General features: G+C 40.1%; 3 protein-coding genes across 4 annotated transcripts; 2 read left to right on the top strand and 1 right to left on the bottom strand.

The window, feature by feature from the left end:
• The first annotated feature begins 1,176 nt into the window (after positions 1-1,176).
• Positions 1,177-13,223, top strand: lck (LCK proto-oncogene, Src family tyrosine kinase). The gene is made up of 13 exons (XM_058090242.2): positions 1,177-1,331; positions 2,125-2,237; positions 2,391-2,439; positions 3,034-3,124; positions 4,368-4,466; positions 4,563-4,666; positions 5,339-5,488; positions 5,577-5,729; positions 7,839-8,018; positions 10,622-10,698; positions 12,183-12,336; positions 12,411-12,542; positions 12,661-13,223. Exons 2-13 carry the CDS (start codon positions 2,130-2,132, stop codon positions 12,855-12,857), a joined length of 1,494 nt encoding a protein of 497 aa, XP_057946225.2. The 5' UTR covers positions 1,177-1,331; positions 2,125-2,129; the 3' UTR covers positions 12,858-13,223.
• A 206-nt stretch (positions 13,224-13,429) lies between these two features.
• On the top strand, positions 13,430-18,643 carry LOC131140172 (putative histone deacetylase 1-B). Of its 2 annotated transcripts, none has more exons than XM_058090352.2 (14): positions 13,430-13,596; positions 14,235-14,347; positions 14,427-14,544; positions 14,618-14,692; positions 14,780-14,918; positions 15,551-15,692; positions 15,768-15,860; positions 15,929-16,037; positions 16,111-16,251; positions 16,552-16,660; positions 16,821-16,951; positions 17,068-17,238; positions 18,192-18,243; positions 18,314-18,643. In XM_058090352.2, the coding sequence occupies exons 1-14, from the start codon at positions 13,548-13,550 to the stop codon at positions 18,339-18,341; spliced, it is 1,470 nt and encodes a 489-aa protein (XP_057946335.1). In that variant the 5' UTR covers positions 13,430-13,547; the 3' UTR covers positions 18,342-18,643. The 2 variants fall into 2 exon arrangements, with proteins under 2 accessions (XP_057946335.1, XP_057946336.1); XM_058090353.2 differs by having other exon boundaries at positions 17,068-17,220.
• A 10-nt stretch (positions 18,644-18,653) lies between these two features.
• On the bottom strand, positions 18,654-22,290 carry tmem54a (transmembrane protein 54a). Its single transcript, XM_058090355.2, has 6 exons — positions 22,110-22,290; positions 20,591-20,787; positions 20,417-20,476; positions 19,932-20,126; positions 19,724-19,861; positions 18,654-19,358 (listed from the first exon to the last, which is right to left on the bottom strand). The coding sequence occupies exons 1-6, from the start codon at positions 22,123-22,125 to the stop codon at positions 19,224-19,226; spliced, it is 741 nt and encodes a 246-aa protein (XP_057946338.2). The 5' UTR covers positions 22,126-22,290; the 3' UTR covers positions 18,654-19,223.
• Positions 22,291-22,598: the final 308 nt, after the last annotated feature.

Raw genomic sequence — 22,598 nt, forward strand, 5'->3', positions numbered from 1 at the left:
AGATGACAAATGAAAGGGATACATTAACATTTAAGCTTTAAAAATATTTTAATTTTAATTTTAATTTTAATTTTAATTTTAATTTTAATTTTAATTTTAATTTTAATTTTAATTTTAATTTTAATTTTAATTTTAATTTTAATTTTAATTTTAATTTTAATTTTAATTTTAATTTTAATTTTAATTTTAATTTTAATTTCTATGCCTATGCCTATGCCTATGCCTATGCCTATGCCTATGCCTATGCCTATGCCTATGCCTATGCCTATGCCTATGCCTATGCCTATGCCTATGCCTATGCCTATGCCTATGCCTATGCCTATGCCTATGCCTAAGCATATATGCTTATGCTTTTGTGCTTAATTTAGGTTTAAAAAATGCAGAATTTGCCACAATATGCATATTTTTCTATTGACAATAGCAGTATTCAACAAGAAAACAGCATGATTTAAGTTTAAATGTCTAAAAGGAGCCAGTTCACCACTATTTTGGGTCCACTTGTTCTTTGTGTGGTGTAATACGTGCAAACAAGCATTTCATATTCAGACATTAGGATAATTCAGTAAATAAAATACACATTCTACACTGTCAAAACCAGTCTGTTCTAAGGCAGTCCTTCATGCACACACTTCAGAAGACTTCCTGTCATGTTTGGACTCACTTCCTATCTGTGCATGCAGTGTTCAGCATCTCACCACAAGAATAAAGATGTGGTCCACAGTGGAAAGGTTTTTCGAAAGATACCTCACCTCTTCAACCTGACACCAGAGTTTGCAGTTTGTGACAGATGAGTAGTGTCTGGTAAATTATATTAATGGAAGAAAAATTTAAACTAAAAGACCACATGACAGTCAGTGAAAGACAATTCTAAAGCTCTCTGCATGTAAGTCAACGGTTGGTGCCAAGACTGTTATGTATAGAATAAAAACTGGAACTGGATTGTGTACTGGAACAATCATGTCTTAGTGTTGTGTTGTCAAGTGTTGTCCTAACCCCTTCACCACGAGCCAAACGCTTCTCCAGCTACAATGCTTGCACACTAAGCACCTGTTAAATGCTTGCAGAGCAACCCTCATCCTCTCAACGACAGGAAGCTCTCCTCCGCTTCTTCAAAGTGTGTTCCTTTGTGTGCGTGTCTGTGTGTGTGTACAGACACACACCGACACTCGCAGAAATGAGTTAGTTCAAACAAGACAGGCGGATGATGATATCTTTACTGCACAAGTGATGAAAAGTGATTACTAGATAGCTGCTTTTATCGAAAATACCTATGGCGGAACCTAAATTCTGATACTATTGGGTGCGTGAAGTCACGTTTTATATCAAAAGAGGTGAGTAGAGCATTGTGATCATCAATATAAAAAACATTACACATAAACGTATGTATATGATTTTAATTACAAATGATATTTGGATTGATTATTTTTTGACAAATTCTATATACTATATAGCTACATATGTATATACAGCCTATTTTGAGAATTTTACAGAGAGAAACAAATATTTACAGGTGGAGATATGGTCTTTATGAAAAAAAGCCAACAATGTTTATCATATAGAATTATAATAATTCAGAATCCTTGTTTTATTTAGCATCAACAGTGATTACACAGTTTTCAGCATCTTTCTGGATGTTGTTTAAAAATAGACACAAAAATACAAATCCTTCTTTGGTCAGTACTGTCTATCCATGAAAAATATCAAAGAATAACAATTAGCGGGGTTTATTTTGGAAAAGCTTAATCTGCAGGTCATAAGAAGAGGAGTCCCTCAGTGGAAAATGCTGACTTTGTTTGCAAAAGCAACATTTTCCACTGAGAGCATAAGGAAGAAAGTCAAGAATTTTGTGTTCCTTGGAGTCTTGGGCCGCATGATTTTTTTTCCCAAGACTCTGAGACTTTGGGGGAGATAGATTCTACAGTTATCCCACTGACCTGGTTCTTTTCCAATGTGAACCATGTGATGTTGATTTTGAAACATTTTGGTTTAATCTGTGGTAGTTTTGTGTTTCTTGTGTCCTCAATGCAAATCTCTGAAATTCAATGTTTAGAATTTTATATAATCATTAATACTAACCATTATGAATTGTTATATACAGCATGACAAAGTGAAGTTATCTTGCAGAAAAGATGGGATGCAACTGCAGTTCAGATTACTCGGACACTGAATGGATCGAGAATTTGGATGTCATTTGTGAGCACTGTAACTGTCCCATACCTCCACGATCGTGCAACCCAGTAAGTGCAAGTTTACACTACAGCATTAACTTCCTGTACTATAGTTGTTACATGAATGTGTATTATAGTGGACTACAAAATGTTGCTGTATAATACAAAGTAAAATTCCCACAATTTGTTTCATGTTACCTTTATCCTGTCATCTATAAACAGGATATAGATCAACTGATTCCAACTTCACCACCTTCATCTCCTCTACAAGGTACAGTAGTTTTTTTCAGTTTCTGTAACAGTACACTACAGTTCAGTATATGCCTTGGTTTTTTCAGGTCACAGGTCAATTCATTTTTAGTTCAGTAAAGAATAAAAATGCAAATCAAACTGCCTAGCATTGATCATGTTTTCACACTTTTTATGGCAGTCCTTAAATGCACCATAGTCGTCCTGAGATGCAAAGGTTTGTTGCAGTAGCTAGCACTAACCTGACAACTGGGTTGACTCTGATTTGTTGTCATCTTAGATTATCATTCACTAGTGGTGCGTACCCATACATTTTATACTTGAAATACATAGAAGCATAACCTAACCCTGCATTGTGAACTAGTTGAACAATGGCAATTGAAGAGAGACCATGACTAATTACAACAGTCACTTTTATTGTAAATGTTGATCCAAATTTGGAGGAGAACATCACTTTTTGGCATTTGGTGGTTGTCCCGGCAATAGGTCTAACACAAAATGAATTATTTGTGTAGAGTAATCATGAAAGGACGAATGTTATAAATTAATTTAATAAATTAAATTTGACATTCATCAGCTTCATTATCAAAAACCTCTGCCGGCCATCCATTTGCAGAGAACCTGGCGGTGGCCTGCTACAGCTATGAACCCACACATGATGGTGACCTGGGGTTTGAGAAGGGAGAAAAACTCAAGATAATTAACAGGTGAGCTTTGACCTCAACATTTTGTTAGGGGATAATTATGTCTCTGTAAGTCATGAGTCTGCTTTGCATAAGATGATCAAACAGAAACTTACTAGGAATTTCTGCTTAAAGGGGACCTCTTATGCTCATTTTTCTACCCTTTGTATTGAGTTGTGGTTGCCTATAGAGCAGCTACACACAATAACCCGCACAGAAAACTTTCTAGTTATTCCAGAATATGCACCTATTTCCTTGGAATTGTTCTTCCCTGTCAAAACAGTTTGTTTTAATTTATTCAACGGGCATGCCCACACAAAGTGCATACTAGCTAGGAACCATATAATGAAATCTGCCCCTCTGTGACATCACAAAGGGGCAGTTTTACCACGCCTTTTGAAACAGAGCATTTTGAGCCATCCCAAACTTCTTTCAGGGTTCACTTCCAAATGCACAAACTTCATCATCTGACACTTTGACATTGTTTAACACAAGAATACAACATTCTAACCACATTTATAGGCCAGAAAAGTGGAAAAAGCATAATTGGCCCCCTTTATTATGAAGTTACTTTGTCGGTCAATTCTTACTGAATGGGTTTTTATAGTACAAATTATCCAAAGCTTTTGTTTGCCAGAAGGTAAGAATTTGTCCAAAAAATTGAAGACTTTGGATAAGAAAATTACACCTATATTGTTTTCTGGATTTTCCATTATTTGAATTTCAATATTTTTAAGACGGAATGTGTTACAAACAACAGAACAATAATTCATTCATTCATTCATTTTCTACCGCTTATCCTCACGAGGGTTGCGGGGGTGCTGGAGCCTATCCCATCTGTCTTCGGGCGAGAGGCGGGGTACACCCTGGACTGGTCGCCAGCCAATCACAGGGCACATATAAACAAACAACCATTCACACTCACATTCATACCTATGGACAATTTGGAGTCGCCAATTAACCTAGCATGTTTTTGGAATATGGGAGGAAGCCGGAGTACCCGGACAAAACCCATGCATGCACGGGAAGAACATGCAAACTCCACTCAAGTCTCAGGAATTGAACTCAGGTTTCCTAGCTGTGTGGCCTGTGTGTTAACCATTCATTAATTGGATTTACATTATTTCCTATAGGAAAAATTACTGCATTTTTTGCATGTGTCATTTTTTGGAACAAATTGATAACAAAAAACAATGTACCTGGTAGCATGCATAGTACATTACCAAGGGTAACTATTTCACGGTACAACTTTGTTTTTGACATCCAGGGATGATCCAGAGTGGTATATGGCAGAATCTCTTACCACGGGACAGCGGGGCTTCATCCCACACAACTTTGTTGCAATGAACACAGTGGAGACTGAACCGTACGTCACACATGGCGATAAAATGATACCACAGTACCAGTTCACCAGCCTGAAAGCATCGCTAAGCACCGTTCAGCTGCTTTTTGCATATTGCAGGTGGTTCTTTAAGAACATTTCTCGAAACGACGCCATGAGACTCCTGCTTGCTCCTGGGAACACAAAGGGCTCTTTCCTTATTCGTGACAGTGAAACAACCCCAGGTGACAGATGCATGCCATCACTACACAACAGTAATATGTACTGTACTATGCAAAAACCATAGCCATCTTGGTTTATTTTTTTTAATGACTGAATGACATCTTAACAAGCTATTACATTTTGGTTGATAAAGGTGTGTGTGTGTTCCTTCGAGAGAATGAAAAAAAAGTAGACTGTTTTGTGGATTTTGCCCAAAAGCCCTAACAGTTTCCTCAAAATTGTCACCACAATTCAAATTTACAGCTTCGATATTGTCAGTCACGGTTATCATTACCATGATTTTTTACCATGATTTTTCAGAATAATGGACATTAATAATTCATACAGTGGGTATGTAGTGCAGCAGCACAAAAAGCATATTTTTATTGCCTTAGCCCAGGCTCAATTCCTGGAGTTCTCCTTTTGCAGCTTATAGAGCAAAACGTATGGAAATTGGAAAATCCAATTTACCAAAATGAACTCGAATGGCACACAGCACAGTACAGTAAGCTAAGGTTGAACTGTTGAAAAAAGTGAAAAAAGAACGGTGGTGTGTTTGTGTTTGTTTTTCCAACCACATTGCAACAGGTGGCAGTTTCTGCAGTGAGAAGCGTGTGTTTTGACAAGAACGAGGCAAAAGATGGAGATCTAAACCATCCAAACTACACTATTTTTGCACTTTTTTGTTGTTTCAGGGTCATACTCCTTATCAGTCAGGGACTTGGACCAAAGCACCGGTGATGGAGTGAAGCACTACAGGATCCGAAACCTAGATCGTGGTGGCTTCTACATCACCACCAAGTTATCTTTTAATTCACTGAAGGAGCTTGTCCAGCACCATTCCCGTATGTTTATCCAGCACCCATTGACACATGCAGTGTATATCTTCAGGTTCTTGTGGTAATGTCATCTAATTCACTTTTCATCACCCAGGTGATGCGGATGGTTTGTGTACCAAGTTGGTGAAGCCATGCCAGTCAAGAGCACCTCAGAAACCTTGGTGGCAAGATGAGTGGGAGATCCCTCGAGAGTCCTTGAAATTGGTGAAGAAGCTTGGTGCAGGCCAATTTGGAGACGTCTGGATGGGTAAGAGAGACCTTTATGTCTGCAAACTGGACATATTGCTGTTTATGTGGAAAACACATCAATGCCAGCAATCAAACTTGTATTTTGTAATATACCGATTATTATTATCCTTCTTCTATACGCAGTGGCCACTTTGATACATTTCTTACATTGAATATTCTAAAAGCAATCCAATGTGGGTCAGTTTATGATGATGTTATTCATTCATTCATTTTCTACCGCTTTTTCCTGGAGCCCATCCCAGCTGTCTTGGGGCGAGAGGCGGGGTACACCCTGGACTGGTCGCCAGCCAATCACAGGGCACATATAGACAAACAACCATTCACACTCACATTCATACCTATGGACAATTTGGAGTCGCCAATTAACCTAGCATGTTTTTAGAATGTGGGAGGAAACCGGAGTACCCAGAGAAAACCCACGCATGCACGGGGAGAACATGCAAACTCCACACAGAGATGGCCGAGGGTGGGATTGATGATGTTATTTGAAAAAATTTAGCTTTGTGTTTCAGATGGCCAAACAAATTAGTCTAAGATTTAATAACGCAGTAGAGACCAAAAGCAACCCCATGGTCCCAACCCCATTCATAAGGCAAGAAACTCCACTAGGCAACATCTATGAAGTGAAAACAATTAAGATATTCTTAAGTGTGGGCAAGCTTGACCCTGAGGATCAGGCAAGGGATTCCCCTGTCATGCAGCATAACTAAAACTCTATGAATCTACCTTTCTGTGGAACTTCTGCAGTTGAGGAATTCTTAGTTAACAGTAGATGCATTGTTCAAGTTCACCCAGAGGCCAAGTCGTTGTTTAAATGGGTAAAAGTTATATAATCTGAGTCACGACCCCTGTATCATTAATTGGAGGCATAGTTCTTTTCTTTTTAAAAACGCCCTCATACCAGCTTTGATGAACTATTGCCACAGTGTGTGTGGAAAACATGACCAACACTTGAACTTGTCAGCATATTGCAGTCACTTCATACAGTGGAATCCTTAAGATTCAACACAAGCTGATCAATTTTAATACATATAATATTTCTCTCCCGAGCAAGAAATTGAACTGGTAACGTAATAGCTTCTTCATATATGTCACTGGTTACCCCGGAAAGTAAATATTGAGTTACTTTTTTCAAAAACAATTAAATAAGAATTTGGGTTTAGCTTTGTAGTTTCTCAGAGAGATGTTTTATGAGATTAGAGGCTGAGGGCTGAGCTCGTGACTAGCAATTCTCTAGCAAACCACTAGAGGACAGTGTTTTCCCGAGAGTCAGCACGCACTATTTAGCTTTCAGTGCAGCTACTGGTCATTTTGGCTTTGTGGCCCCCCCTGGTACCCATCTATCCTTTTGGGGAGTGGTGTCTGGCTGGTTTTGGGGGCTGGGTCTTGGTTGTGACCACCCTCGTGGTGCTGCCTGTTACATGTACACACATGCGCATACATATATGCATGTATACAGTATATACATGCAGACATGCAGCAGTCTCAGTAGGGAAGCCCAGACTTCCCGGGCCCCGGCCACCTCCTCCATCTCCACTGGTAGGACACCAAGGCATTCCCAGGCCAGCTGTGAGACATAATCCCTCCAGCGTGTCCTAGGTCTGCCCCGGGGCCTTTTCTGGGCTGGGCATGCCCAGAAAACCTCACCAGGGAGGCATCCAGGAGGGGTCCGGACTAGGTGCCCGAGCCACCTCAACTGGCTGCTCTCAATGTGAAGGAGAGGAGGCTTTACTCTGAACCCCTTCCGGATGACTGAGCTCCTCACCCTATCTCTTAGGGTGAGTCCAGCTACCCTATGGAAGAAACTAATGTATCTGCGATCTCGTTCTTTCGGTCTCGACTCAAAGCTCATAACCATAAGTAAGGGTGGGAACATAAATTGATCAGCAAATTGAGAGCTTTGACTTCCAGATCAGCTCTGTTTTCACCATGATGGTCCAGTACAACGATCCCGATCCAATATGTTTTCTCAATTTTTGAACACCTGAGTGCACCTCAACTTTAAATCTTGACTTGCTTGTCAGGTTTTTAGACAACCGGTTCAGAGAGAGTGTCATGTACAATAATCTGAATGTAGTATATCTTCTTGTGGTTTCTCCATTTTCAGGCGTCTACAATAATGACAGAAATGTTGCCGTTAAGGTTCTGAAGATCGGCACAATGTCAGCAGAAGCTTTTCTGGCAGAAGCCAACATGATGAAAAACTTACTACATCCTCGCCTTGTGCGCCTCTTTGCTGTGGTTAGCCAGGAGCCCATCTTTATTGTCACAGAGTACATGGAAAACGGTACGTATGAGACTTTATGAGACATCTGCCAGTAAGAGGCCTCAACAGATAAAATAAATCCGAATTTGGTCGATGGGTAAATCCAAAAAACGACATTGGAGCAAGCACAAAGACAGTGTTATGTCAGCCATGTTCAGGATCAAACATGTCAGTTCGGTTTCAGTCTCTGGTTTGGAGGACACATGCTTGAACAACACCCGGACTGCCCCTGGTGTTTTATCTTTTTCATGAGTCATATTGTAGAGTAGATTTCATGTGTTCTCCTCTAAAGTGAGTCAGTGAATTTTGAAGACCTTTTCAACAGTCAACCACAGCTAGCCACCATGTTACCGTATACAGCACATGGTGGAGCACAATCAGCCAAATATAGACAAACTACCGTAAACAAGAAAGCACTCAGTAAATCACACCTCCTCCAAGGCCAAACAGTCTTATTCATATTTTTCAGACTTGCTTGGCTGACAAATCATGTCAGCAAGTTTAGCTTGCTGAATCTGGTTGGTTATTTGGCCTCAATGCAAGTGAAGTGTAACAGCAAAAAGTGAAAACACAGTTTTGTGCCAGCAACTTTACTTGGATCATCACCAAAATTAATTTCCTGGCATGTGTATCTTCAGAACGCTTCATGAAAACGGGTGGGTGAAGTTTGACTGATTTTGCATGCTCCTGCAGATGTTGTAACATTACTGGTGTTTACTATAACCAAAGGGAAGTCCCTCTGGTCTAGTGGTGGGTGTTAGAGATGGAGAAGGTAATTCAGCAAGTTATTGTTCTCTTGATGATGATGATGATGATAACTGGCTCCTCTCCAGAAACAGTAGCGCTCACATGCATCCGCAGGGACTAACACGCATTTAAGAGCACATGCACTGACACATGTCGTCCAATCCTGGCCAGCCCAGTTTCAGGAGTAAACAACAATGGCAACAGTTTGTACCGTATCTTGCCACTGGATCTTGCTTTCGTTTTCTTTTTAGCAATAACAATAGGGATGTGAACAATGAGTAAACACACAAGTGATAAAAACATTGGCTAAGTAAGGTTTAAGGTCAATCTCCGGAGGTTGAATATTTCTTGTCACACACAAAACAATGCCAAAATTAATTGTGGTGTTGTCCTAAACCACCTTGGTTTTACATCTCGACTGAATGGAGTTCCTTTGTAAAAGTCCAGTATGAGTGGCCTGTAAAAACCACCAGCAGCGGCTCTACATGAGCGTCTCTCTTTGTCTGCCATCCACGTGAAGACAGGAAACAATTGCTGCCTCTGTTGTCAAGAGAAAGGATGGCTCGGAGTTCCCGTCTTTTCAATTTGTGCCTTTCTTTCCCATCGACGACAACAAAGATGGAAAAATAACAAGCGTGTCGTCAGAGCCTCCTTGTGTGACCTTGACAAAGAGCATTCATTTGGGCTCTGCGACTTCAAAAGCAATCGAGGCAAAGGGCAGCAGAGCCTCTTCTTTCCTGGCGGAGACATTCCTTTTTTTAACTGCTTCCTTTTGGGTTGATGTGGCTAGCTGGCATGCAGAGGTATTGTTCTGCTCTAATCATACCACCCCCAAAAAAATCTCAGGAAGTGCAGTCGACTGTCAGACTTAGCATCAACTTGACTGATGCTACATGTACTTCCTGCCACTGTTCCCAGATATGAACTGCTATTGTGGTCCAAGTCCATCTGCTTACGTACGTATATGCCTGCATGCTATTGCATTATGAGGAAATTGTCAGCATTGTTCTTAAGAAACTAATATTATTAACCTGACATTAACACATTTTATACACACATCATTGCATTAGTAAAAGTAGTAAAAGTAAAAGTAAACACCTCAGTCAAAGCCACTTACAGTGTTGTGAAAAAGTGTTACATTGTTTAGATCAATTTAAATGCAAGCCAATGAACACAAAATAATCCAGAAAAGGTCACAAAGCAATTTCTAAAGCTTTGGGACTTCAGCTAACCATAGTAAGAGCCATTATGACCCCAACATCTTGATGATTCCCAAGACCTTTGGGAAAATAGTGTGTGGTCTGATGAGACAAAAGTTTAATTTTTTGGAAGGTGTGTGTCCCATTACATCTGGTGTAAAAGTGCATTATAATATTGGTAAAATATAGTGGTGATAGTGTGATGGTCTGGAGCTGTTTTGCTGCTTCAGGACCTGGAAGACTTGCTGTGAGAAAGGAAACCATGAATTCATCTGTATGTGACCTCAAGCTGAGACTAACTTGGGTTCTGCATCAGGACAATGATCCAAAACATGTCTACCTCTGAATGGCTGAAGAAAAACAAAAGGAGGACTAGTGGCCTAGTCAAATGTACAGTCTTTGAGATGCTGTGACACCTTAAAAAGGCCTTTCAGCTGGAAAACCCCCGAATGTGGCTGAATGACAACAATTCTGCAAAGATGAGTGGGCCAAAATTCCTCCACAGCGCTGTAAGAGTCTCATTGGAAGTTGTTGCTGCTAAGGGTGGCCCAACAAAAGTCATTATAGTTTATACTGACTGTATATACATCAGCATCATTACCTCAATTTAATGAAAACAAAATAGATTATGTTCTAAGAGCAGTCTTAATGACTCTATATACTGTATGTTGTTGACAGGGAGCCTGCTGGATTACCTAAAAACAACACCGGGGAGTCACTTGTCAGTGAAAGCATTGATAGACATGGCATCTCAGGTAAGGCAGCTCAGGGTCACTACTTTATTTATTCTTTCACTTTCTGTCAGCAAGAACCTAACAGAGGTCAGCCACTATAGCAATGAGGCATAAACTACTGATGGAAAACCTGATTAATCTTACTTAGGGACTCAACTCAAGTTCTTTTGAGTCACCCAGAAGAGCGAATCAAGTAGTGTTCCTTCGCTACTTCACAGTTCACCTTTCATGAATTTGCATGGGTTGTGATCTGCATCCTTGTGGTGTATTAGAGTGATCTATCGGTGTTCTGTTGTATGTCTCTTGTTATTGCAATTTTACGGGGTGTGGACACAGAGGCCCTCAGTTTCCTAACTACGGTGCCAACCACTGAAGTCTTCAAACAGACTGGTGCACATGTCAAGTTTCTGACAAGTCCTGCTGGGCCAATGGCACCTATGACATACATTCTTTACAGGTCTGAAATGTGCACCTCAGACCAAGTCAACAAAATTCTTGAAATCCCATCATTGTTTATTTTCCAGGAAGCTCATCCCTCAATTTTATCAAAAAAATTGGTCAGTTATATCAAAAAAAGCAGTTGTGACAAGAATTAGGCTGTATCGCTGGTATGCTTTGGCAACTGGGTAAAGGTTAAAGGGAGGGCTAAACTAGGAAAAGGCAAAGGTGGTGTTCATCGGCCACATTTGTGTACCTGGGTGGAGAACATGGGTGGAGATGAGAGATGCTGTCAAGTCTGGATGAAAAATTACCCTAAGGAAGTGTTACCTCCCTGACTTGGGAGATTTCTGTTCAGGCGTCCAAAACATACACTGCACAAATAGTTCTACACACACACACACACACACAAACATTCATGCTGAATAAATGCCGCAAAAAGCTAAACCTGCAAAAATATATTGTGTAATGAGCTCCAATATAATGACTGTAAACAAGCACACTATTACTTTCTGTAAATAATTATTAAATTGATATAAATGATGGTACTTTCAACAATAAACGTTGGCTTAGTATTTTGCACAAAAAAAACTTTCTTCCACGTATTATAGTCTACATCCTGCAGATTCTGACCTTAATGCAAATTGTATTGGCATCGTTTATTACTATTTGACAAGCATGCAGGTCACTCCGTTGTTCTTATCAAATGATTTATAGCAGCAGATCAAAGTTTATACAGTCTTAAATTAATTCAATGAATTGCTTATTAACTATTTTATTGGAACCACAAATTATACGATTGGAGAAGTATTTAATATAATCCAACATATTTATCACAGTTGTAGTTTTCAGTGGTGTAAAGTTGCACAGCCCTGTAAAATATATATAATGTATATTTCATGTAGCTATAACTAAGCCAACTTTAAATTATTAGATATTATTAGAAATACATCTCAGTATGACACTTTCATAAGGTGTGCAGCTGTACCTAATGAGGGGTCCATTGGGCTTATACAGGAAAACACAGTCGATCCCGGTAGACACTGGTGGTTTGTCTCCCCCTGCAGGTGGCAGACGGCATGGCGTACATTGAGCAGAAAAATTACATTCACAGAGACCTGCGTGCTGCCAACATCTTGGTGTCCCATGAACTCATATGCAAGGTGGCAGACTTTGGACTTGCTAGAATCATTGAGGACAACGAATATACAGCCAGAGAGGGTAACAACATGTCCCTTATTCACCAAGATGCTACTTATGAGTGTTTATGAGTTATATTGTTCATATGTGAATAGGTGCAAAGTTTCCTATCAAGTGGACGGCCCCAGAAGCTATTAATTATGGGACATTTTCCATAAAGTCTGATGTGTGGTCATTTGGGATCCTTCTGACAGAAATAGTGACATACGGACGTATACCATACCCTGGTAAGCATTTGCATCTTGAAGTTTTATTGGGGTCGCCAAGGTGAGACCACCATTGGCCACTGATGATCATGAAAATTATGTAACTTTAATACGAAAGACCACTTCTGTCCTTGTTCAGGTATGTCCAACCCTGAGGTGATCCTGAACCTGGAGCAGGGCTACAGAATGCCAAAGCCAGAAAAATGTTCAGATGGACTTTATAATATCATGTGCCTCTGCTGGAGGGAAAACCCAGACAATAGGCCCACCTTTGAGTACCTGAGGAGTGTTCTGGAGGACTTCTTTATTGCCACAGAACATCAGTACCAAGCATAGCCTTGACTGCTCAGAAGGTGGATGTGGTTGCGGGGTGGACTCTTGTCATGAGTCAGCTGTGTTTCATCAGTGTTCTTTCATGCTTTACTTTTTTATTATTAAAATGTGTTACCTTGTTTGTACAGTAAAAAAACTATACTTTTCAAAGATAACCACCATTATGTATCAAAATAATGTGTCTAGTCATATACTGAAATATACTGATTGTATTCACTCTGACTGTTTTTTTGTTTGTTTGTTTTAAAACTAATTATTACTGTACTATTTGACTATTTCAAGTAATACAAATACATGGCATACAAATTGTTCATTTATTTTAGTGCAAAATTCTGTCTATTCTGTCACCATTACACCACATTAGAGCAAACTGACATATGTCTATACTGTAAATTGTGTTTTTAAAAAAACTCTCTTGCCAAAAGTATTGTTCCTTTATTTTAATAGTGTATATTTTTGGGTTTATGTTTAATATATATTACACTGTTGCAGACACTGCACATTTTCCTGGGTGATTTCCTTTGTGCAAAAATCAGCGACGAAGAAGAAAGTGGCAACTGAAATCGCCGCCCTCTGGTGGAGGCTGCAAGGGTTGCAGCCAGTCCATTTGAACGCCATACAAAATTGCGGTCCGCCTCTCGTCACTGTAGTCTCCCGCGGGTGAGCAGTGAAAACCAACCAAAAAGGACTAAAATGGCGCTTAGTCAAGGAACAAAGAAAAAAGTTTGCTACTACTATGACGGTGAGTTCCATGGTGTGCGTGTATTTTGAGCAATAGTTGCAGCAATTTACCAAATCCGCCGTATGTCGCCAACAAAGGTTTCATTAATTTCTCCAGTCGCTAATCACGCACGCTAGCTAGCGTAGCTAGCTTAAAGCTACAGCTGCTACTATTGTGCCTGGATGCACAACACAACACTTACCCTAGTGGTAGTAATGTAGTCTTTATAAAATGGCTCTGTATGCATCATATGCGTCTGTCGAGTATATTTTATCTCTTCTACCAATGAACTTTACTGCTTGCGCGCAAACAACGACGATATGGGTCATTGTCAACACAATTAACCTGTAGCTAGCATTAAAATCGCACATCATTGCACCTCAAGCTAGCAAGCAGTGAATCACATTTCTAATCTAAATTAAAGGCTACTTGCACAAATTTGATTCTCTCTTCAGCTCTATTATACCGAATATTGTTCCATAATCGACGAGATTCGTTCTTATGAAGTATTTTTAAATGTGAAACTACAGAAGCGAGTTGCGTGGATTTCCTCATTTTCGTCGACACGCGTCACTGCTGTGCACGGGAATGTGAGTGTTTGCCGTGTCTACTTTACGATGATGTTTCAATCGAGGTTATTTTGACTGTTCTCATTTCAGGCGATGTTGGAAATTATTACTATGGCCAGGGTCATCCCATGAAGCCCCACCGCATTCGCATGACTCACAACTTGTTGCTCAACTATGGCCTCTACAGAAAGATGGAGATATATGTATGTTGTTTGCGGTAACTACGTTGCAATTCTTTTGGACTTGCAAGTGTTGAGAGCTAATTGTATTCTTACATTGCAGCGTCCACACAAAGCCAGTGGTGAGGAGATGACCAAGTACCACAGTGATGACTACATCAAATTTCTGCGCTCCATCCGTCCAGACAACATGTCAGAGTACAGCAAACAAATGCAGCGCTGTAAGTTGAGTCGCACATTCGATGTAGATATCTCAAGTTTGTGAGTGATTGCTCATTCGTTGCCTTTTTTCAGTCAATGTAGGAGAAGATTGTCCGGTGTTTGACGGTTTATTTGAGTTCTGCCAGCTCTCAGGGGGAGGCTCTGTCGGTAAGATGTAATGTCCCACTGGACGGCAACAGTTATTAACCTTGGTGGAACCAGGTTGCTAATTTTCATCTTCTGCCCCTGCTTCAGCCGGAGCCGTGAAGCTGAACAAACAGCAGACGGACATAGCAATCAACTGGGCAGGTGGCCTGCATCACGCCAAAAAGTCTGAGGCCTCAGGATTTTGCTACGTCAATGACATTGTGCTGGCCATACTGGAATTACTGAAGTGAGCACACAGGTTTCCATACTTACAGCAATCCCTCGTTTATCGCGGTTAATTCACAATAAGCAAATTTACACAAAGTTGGATTCGGTATTAATAAACACAATATTTGTGTAGTCAGAGCATAGAAAACCTGTTTATGACTGTCTCAATATGATTTTTACCATAGTCACATTTACACTTATGTTATCAAATATAGTGGGTATAATCAGACAAATAAGCTGTTTAAGGCATAATTATGACTCATGCGGTTTGTTTCAATAAATGTCTTATGGACATATGAACAGGTGGTAATGTCGGGGATCCAGAGTTGTGTTTTAGTTGTAGTACAGCTACAACAGTAGCCCGTGTTGCTATTGTTATGAAGACGACTATTATTACTTTTTATTGTTATATTATTGCGCCTGTTGTGAGATGAGTAAATATAAAATAATAGCTGGTGATCAAGTCTGTATTTTTTGACATGAAGCAGTGTGGTACACCAGTAGTGACTTTATCAGCTGCAAGTTTTTGGTGTATACAGTAACGGCTGCACATTTAGTCCCCCCATTTAAGTGTCTTTGCTAACCACACATGTAAGTTAATAGCTTCATACCGTATGTCCATCTGAAGTAAAGCCCGCTGTATTTCATCAGGTACCACCAGAGAGTACTATACATAGACATTGACATCCATCATGGAGATGGTGTGGAGGAAGCGTTCTACACCACGGACCGTGTCATGACTGTGTCTTTCCACAAGTATGGAGAGTACTTCCCAGGCACTGGAGACCTGAGAGTATGTGCCGGACAAGTACAATTCACTAGTGTCTAAATTGCCATGTATAGTGACCCTTTCACCCCCTTTCTGCAGGACATTGGGGCTGGGAAGGGCAAATATTATGCTGTGAATTACCCACTGCGAGACGGAATTGATGATGAGTCTTATGAAGCCATATTCAAGCCTGTGAGTAAATTAAAACAGATATTTGATTGAAAGAAGCCTTTTCAAGCAAGGGGTATTGTCACGTGCAGATCATGGCTAAGGTGATGGAGATGTATCAGCCCAGTGCGGTGGTTCTGCAGTGTGGAGCCGACTCTCTGTCGGGGGATAGACTGGGCTGCTTCAACCTCACTATTAAAGGTACCTGAAACATTTATCTTATGCGATGCTTTAATGATCAGTTTTATCTAACAGCCCTGTGATGTTTGCTCAGGCCATGCCAAGTGTGTGGAGTACATGAAAAGCTTCAACCTGCCCCTGCTGATGCTGGGAGGAGGCGGCTACACTATCCGAAATGTAGCACGCTGCTGGACGTACGAGACTGCCGTCGCACTCGATACATCCATTCCTAATGGTGAATCTTTTGTTTAGGTGTTGTTTTCTTGTTATGCATGATTTTAAATGTCAAGCACAGAGCCGCTGATCACCAGTTAAGTTCATTAAGGTGTATAGGTGGTCCTCAGGTTACAAACAACTCCTAAGTCACTCACACTGTACACAAAATACATTAATAGTTTATAAAACGGTAATAAATGATTAAATATAAGTATTGAAAATACAAATAAAAAAATCATGAACAAAAATATTTTTACTACCTCATACAAAATAAATGCATATGCTGATGAGTATTTTGTGTGGTTTTGCATCCATTTAGAACTCCCATACAATGACTACTTTGAGTACTTTGGACCAGACTTCAAGCTGCACATCAGCCCATCCAATATGACCAACCAGAACACCAATGACTACCTGGAGAAGATTAAGTATGTTTGCATCCTTTCTTAGTAAAAATAGCTATTTTTCTTTGTTGTGTAACATTTTTATTTCATGTTGCATATCTCTTTTTTTAATATGAAAAACTGCAGTGAGAGCGAGGCTGTACAAAATGTGAAGGTGAACTTGTGACGCGTGTTGTACTTTTAGGCAGCGTTTGTTTGAGAACCTGCGCATGCTGCCCCACGCTCCAGGGGTACAGATGCAGGCCATTCCAGAAGACGCCGTACAGGAGGACAGTGGAGATGAGGAGGAGGAGGACGCCAACAAACGCATCTCCAGTAAAAACCTTTCAGTCTTGATTGACATGACCAAAGCTGAACATGAATCCATTCAGCTATTTATCATTTGTTTGATATGTCAAGATTAAAAAAAACACCGCCTTGTTCATATTCAGTTCGTGCTCATGACAAGAGGATAGCTTGTGAGGAGGAGTTCTCCGACTCCGAGGATGAAGGTGAAGGTGGCCGCCGAAACACAGCCAACTTCAAGAAGGCCAAGCGAGCTAAGACTGAGGGGGAGAAAGAGGCTGAAGAAAAGGAGAAGAAAGGTGAGGAGGAAACAAAAGGTATTTATTCATTTTTTTGTTTTTGTTCTCATCTCACTCATTCAGCTGGCTTGTGTTTTGTCTCATTTGATGCTTCAGTTCAAACTCTCACTGGTCACTCACTTCTTCACGTTAAACGCTGCTACAACTGCTGTTTTCTTACTTTCTGCTAGACACTTTGATGCTGCTCAGTAGCTATTACAGCTGGTCCTCTGGTTACATACAACTTGTAAGGCGTTGTGTGATTTGCAAATGTCTTTGAACATGGCTTGTGTCCTGACTGTGGGTGTGGATGTGGGAGGAGCAAGGTGGTTCCTTGCAGAGAGGACAACTCAGTTTGCTGGTGGTGTTTTGCCGTGGTTTGGTCAACAGCAGCCTGTTTTTGCAATAGCGTGCACACAACCAACGTAATGCAAAATATTAACCAACTGCCATGTGTATGTGAGCTCTAACTATGTGCTTTCCAGCCATTTGCAAAAACATCATTTCTCAGACACCGACATTGAAGTAGAGAAGTATAAACAATCAACTGACATCACAAACGCTCTACTGCAAATTGAACCACTAGCTCATCTGCTCTGAGGGAAGGGGTGGTGTCTTGTTTGATGGTTGTGAAGCACGAGCAAGAGGATATGGCCTGCACTGGACAGGCCAAAATAGTTGTCAATTGGATAACCAATTCATCTTTGCAACTCTGCAGCCATTATTCATCTTTGAAATAACATCACGTCTTATCATATTTTTATTTTATTCGTGTTTTATTTACAATGAGTGAAATACAGTTTGGTGCTTGTGTTACCTTAGAGTGTCCACATGTACAATCGATGAAATACGTATTTTAAGACACTTTCAGAGCTGAAGTGCACCTGTACAGTCACATCAGTAAATACGTTCCCTTTGGAAAATGTCTCAAGTATGAGCACAGCATTTGTTGTCACTGCTTTAAATGGCTTAGTTGCAAATCTGTTTCACAGAAGTGAAAGAAGAAGAGAAGGCCCCAGAGGAGGAGAAAATGGACACATCAAAGTGAGAAAAACACACTTAACATCCATGTTGTCCAAGCAATAGTTAATCATGCCACATACTGCTCCTTTAGGCCGAAAGAGGAGTCGAAGACACCTTAAGGTCGTCTGCACCTAATGATGCCAATGCTGGGCAGAAACGATCTTAAAGCAAGATTCTTTTATTTTGGGAATTTGGGGGGGGGGCTTTGTGGTATAGGATATGAAATGGGACAGGAAACATTTCTTTCTTAGGACACCTTTCCAATATTACTGTTTATGGACTGAAGTCAGAATAAATGTTTTGAGTATTGTTTTATTTTCTTTTTTTGTAAACTGCTCATCCTCACCCAAATTTTTTATGCTTCACTGTTTGCATTTCCTATGTCAGGCAACTGTTAAAATGGCTTAGCACATGTATGGTTCTGTATGTATCTCTATGTATCTGACAGATTTAATTTATTTAAATCAGATTCTTTTGGCTACCCCTTTGTTTTTTTATATATATCATTTTCTTTCAGTCCCACTGTCCCGTGCCTCTGCGTTCATGCATGTTTGTATAATAGATACTTTTCTATAATACTTCTGTGTCAGTGGTCTTCTCTGCTTGAGTCTCTTTGAGTATATTGTATTTCAGATGTTAGCACTATTTAGTTATTCTAAATGGCAGATTTTAGATAGAATTCCATTTAGAATGGACTTCAAATACTTTCACTTATAAGGAGAACCTTTCTAAATAAATATGCTTTAATTTAATTTAAGTCACAAACCTTTAATACCAATAAAATACCTACAAAGGTAATATAGCATTGTTCTGTAAGTGGAAAAAGTGACTGCTGTATTAACAATTTTAATACACAATCTGATCAGTATATAAAATGGCAGTGCTTAAACAAGTCTTTTTTTTTTTTTGCATATGTAGGAAAATAAGACTTTGCATTTGGTGGCTCAAGTCCTAGATTTAAAAAGTCCAGTTTCCAACCTATCTCATTAGGTTTAACATGCTCATAGCCAGTGGCTCTGCTCCGGTACAGCGTTGCTGTCCAGTAGCTCATCCTGCTCTGCGGCTTCAGTGTCGAGCTCAGTCGGCTGCTCTGATGGAGGTGATTTGGGAATTTCAACAGCCCTCTGGATGCGGACCTGAAACACGATAAAAGTCAAACACACACTTTGACAATTTAACAAAATGACAAACAATGTTACATTTTCCCCCTTAAAACACCCAATCATTTGTGAACTATTGTTCCTGAAATCATGAAACTTATTTAATTAATATAGATTAATATTGCTGCAAGTGACATTTGTGTTACAACATGCAAAGTAATTTATCGGAGCAAGAGGTTGATTTCAGTATTGGATTACAAAAGAAAGAAAATAGGGTTTGCTTTCGCAGGATTTAGCCCTAATTGGCACCTAAAGATTTTGGAAAAACTACACTATTGTAGGTTATGGCAGGTACGTAAATAGTGCAGTTCTGTGGTGATGGCAGTGAGCAAGAAGCTTACCCTCTTTGCCAGAGTGGGCCTTCGCCTGCATGGACAAAGATAGAGGAACGATGTACAGGCAGCGAAGCAGCGGAATGAAAACACCATTTCCACCACGGACATCAAGATGAGTGGCACCCACAGAATAATTGTGGTGCTCTGTCAGGGGAAAATAAGATTATGTATAATTGATCAACATTTTTTTTGTAAGACGTACTGATGTACTCACATAGATGCGGGTGGGGTCAAAGGGGCATTCATAGGTTATACTGGAAGATCCAAGATCACCCTTGAGAAGAGTGCAATGTGTCAGCAGGATCCGTCCTTTATGAATAATAGCGGTGACCACAGAAGCCAGCAGCCCCAAGGTGGAGGCGACAGCCAAGAGCCCTGCCACGAAGCTGAACACCAGCAGGACCCACTTCTGCAGCCACAGCACAACAGTGTAATCAATATCAGGCAGAATTTTGCATGTTTTAACGTGGCTTGACTGTAGGAGGCAGACTATTAATTATTAAATATAATATGCATAATGTATTTTACACAAATCCTTTTTTTTAATGGAAAGAATTAAGAGATTGACCAGCCCCAATGACGTTGGAGGTTGTTCTGTACATGATCCGCTCTGTTTTGTTACACTCAAGGCAAGTTCAGACAGGAGCATGCAAATAACAGATATAAAGGCTTTTCAAATGTGAGATAAACATGGCTCACCAGGATCCTGTTTTTCTTGTTTTTGGAAAGGACAATGGCAATTATTCCACCAATAATTCCCTGAGGAGCAGAAGACACACTTACAGTATTTACTTTTAACCATTCAGGAACAGTTGCTTATTAAAGGATGAACTAGCACATAATTAATACATGAATGAAGCCATGGTATCTTACCATTAGTCCGGCCACAATGGCAATGACATTAGAGATGGCATACACCATGATGCGGGCCTCGGTGTGCACGTTAATGTGCCTGAGCACAGCACCGTGCACCAGCGCCCCGAGGAGGAAATTGACATGGCCCACCAGCACCAGCCCCAAGCCCATCTTCATCAGGGTTTTGTTGTCTTTGAGGCTGGCGCAGCACACTCCTGCACAACAGAAACTATTAAGTAAGGGTGTCACAAGAAAACTTTGGCGGTACCAGACCTGGGGTGATAAATAAATTAATCACACAATAAATGCTGTGGTTCATGGTTTCAACAGTTCTACCAAAAAGTGGGCTATATCCATTAAAACGCAACACCTCTGAGCATATGTTTATAAAATGATCGAGCAACTATAATCTGCACAATATTACATTTTTTCTTGTGTTGTCATTTCCTACCACAGATGACATGTAACCCCCCCACTACCCCCCTCTTTCAACAAAGCGAACAAAAGGTTTGGGTGTGGTGTTCTACTCTACATCTTCACTGAGGGGTCAGGTTGTGCTTTTTACCTGCTGCTTGTTCAACTATGCCGACATACTGACAGTGTTTGGGGTCATAACATTATTAGTGTATTGTGTGTGGCTATTTACATTTGCATGTAAAAAAAACTGCAAGCCAGAACATTAGGTACACCTATGTAATCTAAAGAGCTCTAATCCAAGAGCTGTACTCAAAATTGCAGTTGTGGTAAAATGATTTTTGTCAAAAAAAAATATGTATAACACAGCGCACGGTATATGTATTTTCTAAATATAATACTAAATGAAGCATTTTTCATTATAAAATTGCAAAATTAATTAAATTACACACACACACATGCATTGAATTTCAAATTGGGACATGCAGTACTGTACACCGACCACTAGGTGTCAGTGGGTGAAACACACAAGCACCAGACTTGATCAGCGGAAAAATAAGCTTTTATTGCAGGTTTGAATTATCTCAAAACAGGTACAATAGTAATAGCATAATAATTATCACAATAATAACACAGTCTACGGTTGCAGTCGTAATCCAGCTACAGATCAACTCTGACGTCACTTCCTGTCCACACCTGTCCACCTGGCTTTGGGAGGTCATAAACATTGTTTTATACGAAAATATAATCCTACTTCGCCGAAATTCACTTATCACGCCTGGGTCTGGAACCAACGAACCACAAATGTCAAATATCCCAGTGCCTTCTCATACTACTTTGAGAAGCAGTGCTCTAGTTACTACATTCGCATTAGACTGATTAGAGTTGTGTTGTGTGACTTTATCATATGCTTTTGGGAGAGCGTGCTTCCCTTATAATTTCATTGAAAACTGAATTAACTCAATAAAAAGATGACCACATGATGATGTACAACACATGAGTTAATATATGTGCCTCTTAGTAAACAACCCAGATGTCTCATGGTCTAGCACCGTACGTGGAGACCACGCCTAAAGTTTACGAGCACGTCGCTGCCATTTCAAGTGAAACAAAGCAAACATACCCATGTTCACCATCATTGACGTCCTCTTCTCTTATGTCATTTCACACTACAAGTCTCTCTGCTGACATTTATGAGAACATTTAAACAACAATTCGCATATGTGGGCGACGACTTCCCTTCAACTGTCGCTCACCTGTGGCGCTTCAACCACAGACAACCCCCTACTTCCGTACCTGAACGGAAGACCCGCCCCTCTGCACGTTCACATGACAATTACTACACTTTTGGGGGGCAAAATATCAGCTTCAGTAACACCTTGAACCGAACAGTGAATAGTTTATAACGTATTCTATAGTGAGTGGCATTTATTTTATTTGAAGGACACGTGCACGCGCACGTGCCTTGGAGGTATGGCAAGTCTGGAGGGACAAAACAGTTAATTTTGACACAGTGACGATATGAACTGATAATACGAAAATATTTTTTGACTTGTTTTGCAGTCTTTATTATATAATATTTATAGCTGTACACATAAGATACTTATATGCA

Source organism: Doryrhamphus excisus, linkage group LG14, assembly GCF_037039965.1.
Source record: "Doryrhamphus excisus strain RoL-2023G ecotype Guam linkage group LG14, RoL_Dexc_Guam_v1.1, whole genome shotgun sequence".
NCBI classification, from domain to species: domain Eukaryota; kingdom Metazoa; phylum Chordata; class Actinopteri; order Syngnathiformes; family Syngnathidae; genus Doryrhamphus; species Doryrhamphus excisus.

Bases quoted from the DNA above. Each gene is read 5' to 3' on its own strand.
- lck (XM_058090242.2), top strand. From the start codon at position 2,130: ATGGGATGCAACTGCAGTTCAGATTACTCGGACACTGAATGGATCGAG. The intron at 3,125-4,367 runs GTGAGCTTTGAC...TTTGACATCCAG, and splicing joins AAACTCAAGATAATTAACAG to GGATGATCCAGAGTGGTATA. The intron at 4,467-4,562 runs GTACGTCACACA...TGCATATTGCAG, and splicing joins AACACAGTGGAGACTGAACC to GTGGTTCTTTAAGAACATTT.
- LOC131140172 (XM_058090352.2), top strand. From the start codon at position 13,548: ATGGCGCTTAGTCAAGGAACAAAGAAAAAAGTTTGCTACTACTATGAC. The intron at 14,348-14,426 runs GTATGTTGTTTG...CTTACATTGCAG, and splicing joins ACAGAAAGATGGAGATATAT to CGTCCACACAAAGCCAGTGG. The intron at 18,244-18,313 runs GTGAGAAAAACA...CTGCTCCTTTAG, and splicing joins GAGAAAATGGACACATCAAA to GCCGAAAGAGGAGTCGAAGA.
- tmem54a (XM_058090355.2), bottom strand. The intron at 20,477-20,590 runs GTAAGATACCAT...TCTGCTCCTCAG, and splicing joins CCATTGTGGCCGGACTAATG to GGAATTATTGGTGGAATAAT. The intron at 20,127-20,416 runs GTGAGCCATGTT...CTGTGGCTGCAG, and splicing joins ACAAGAAAAACAGGATCCTG to AAGTGGGTCCTGCTGGTGTT.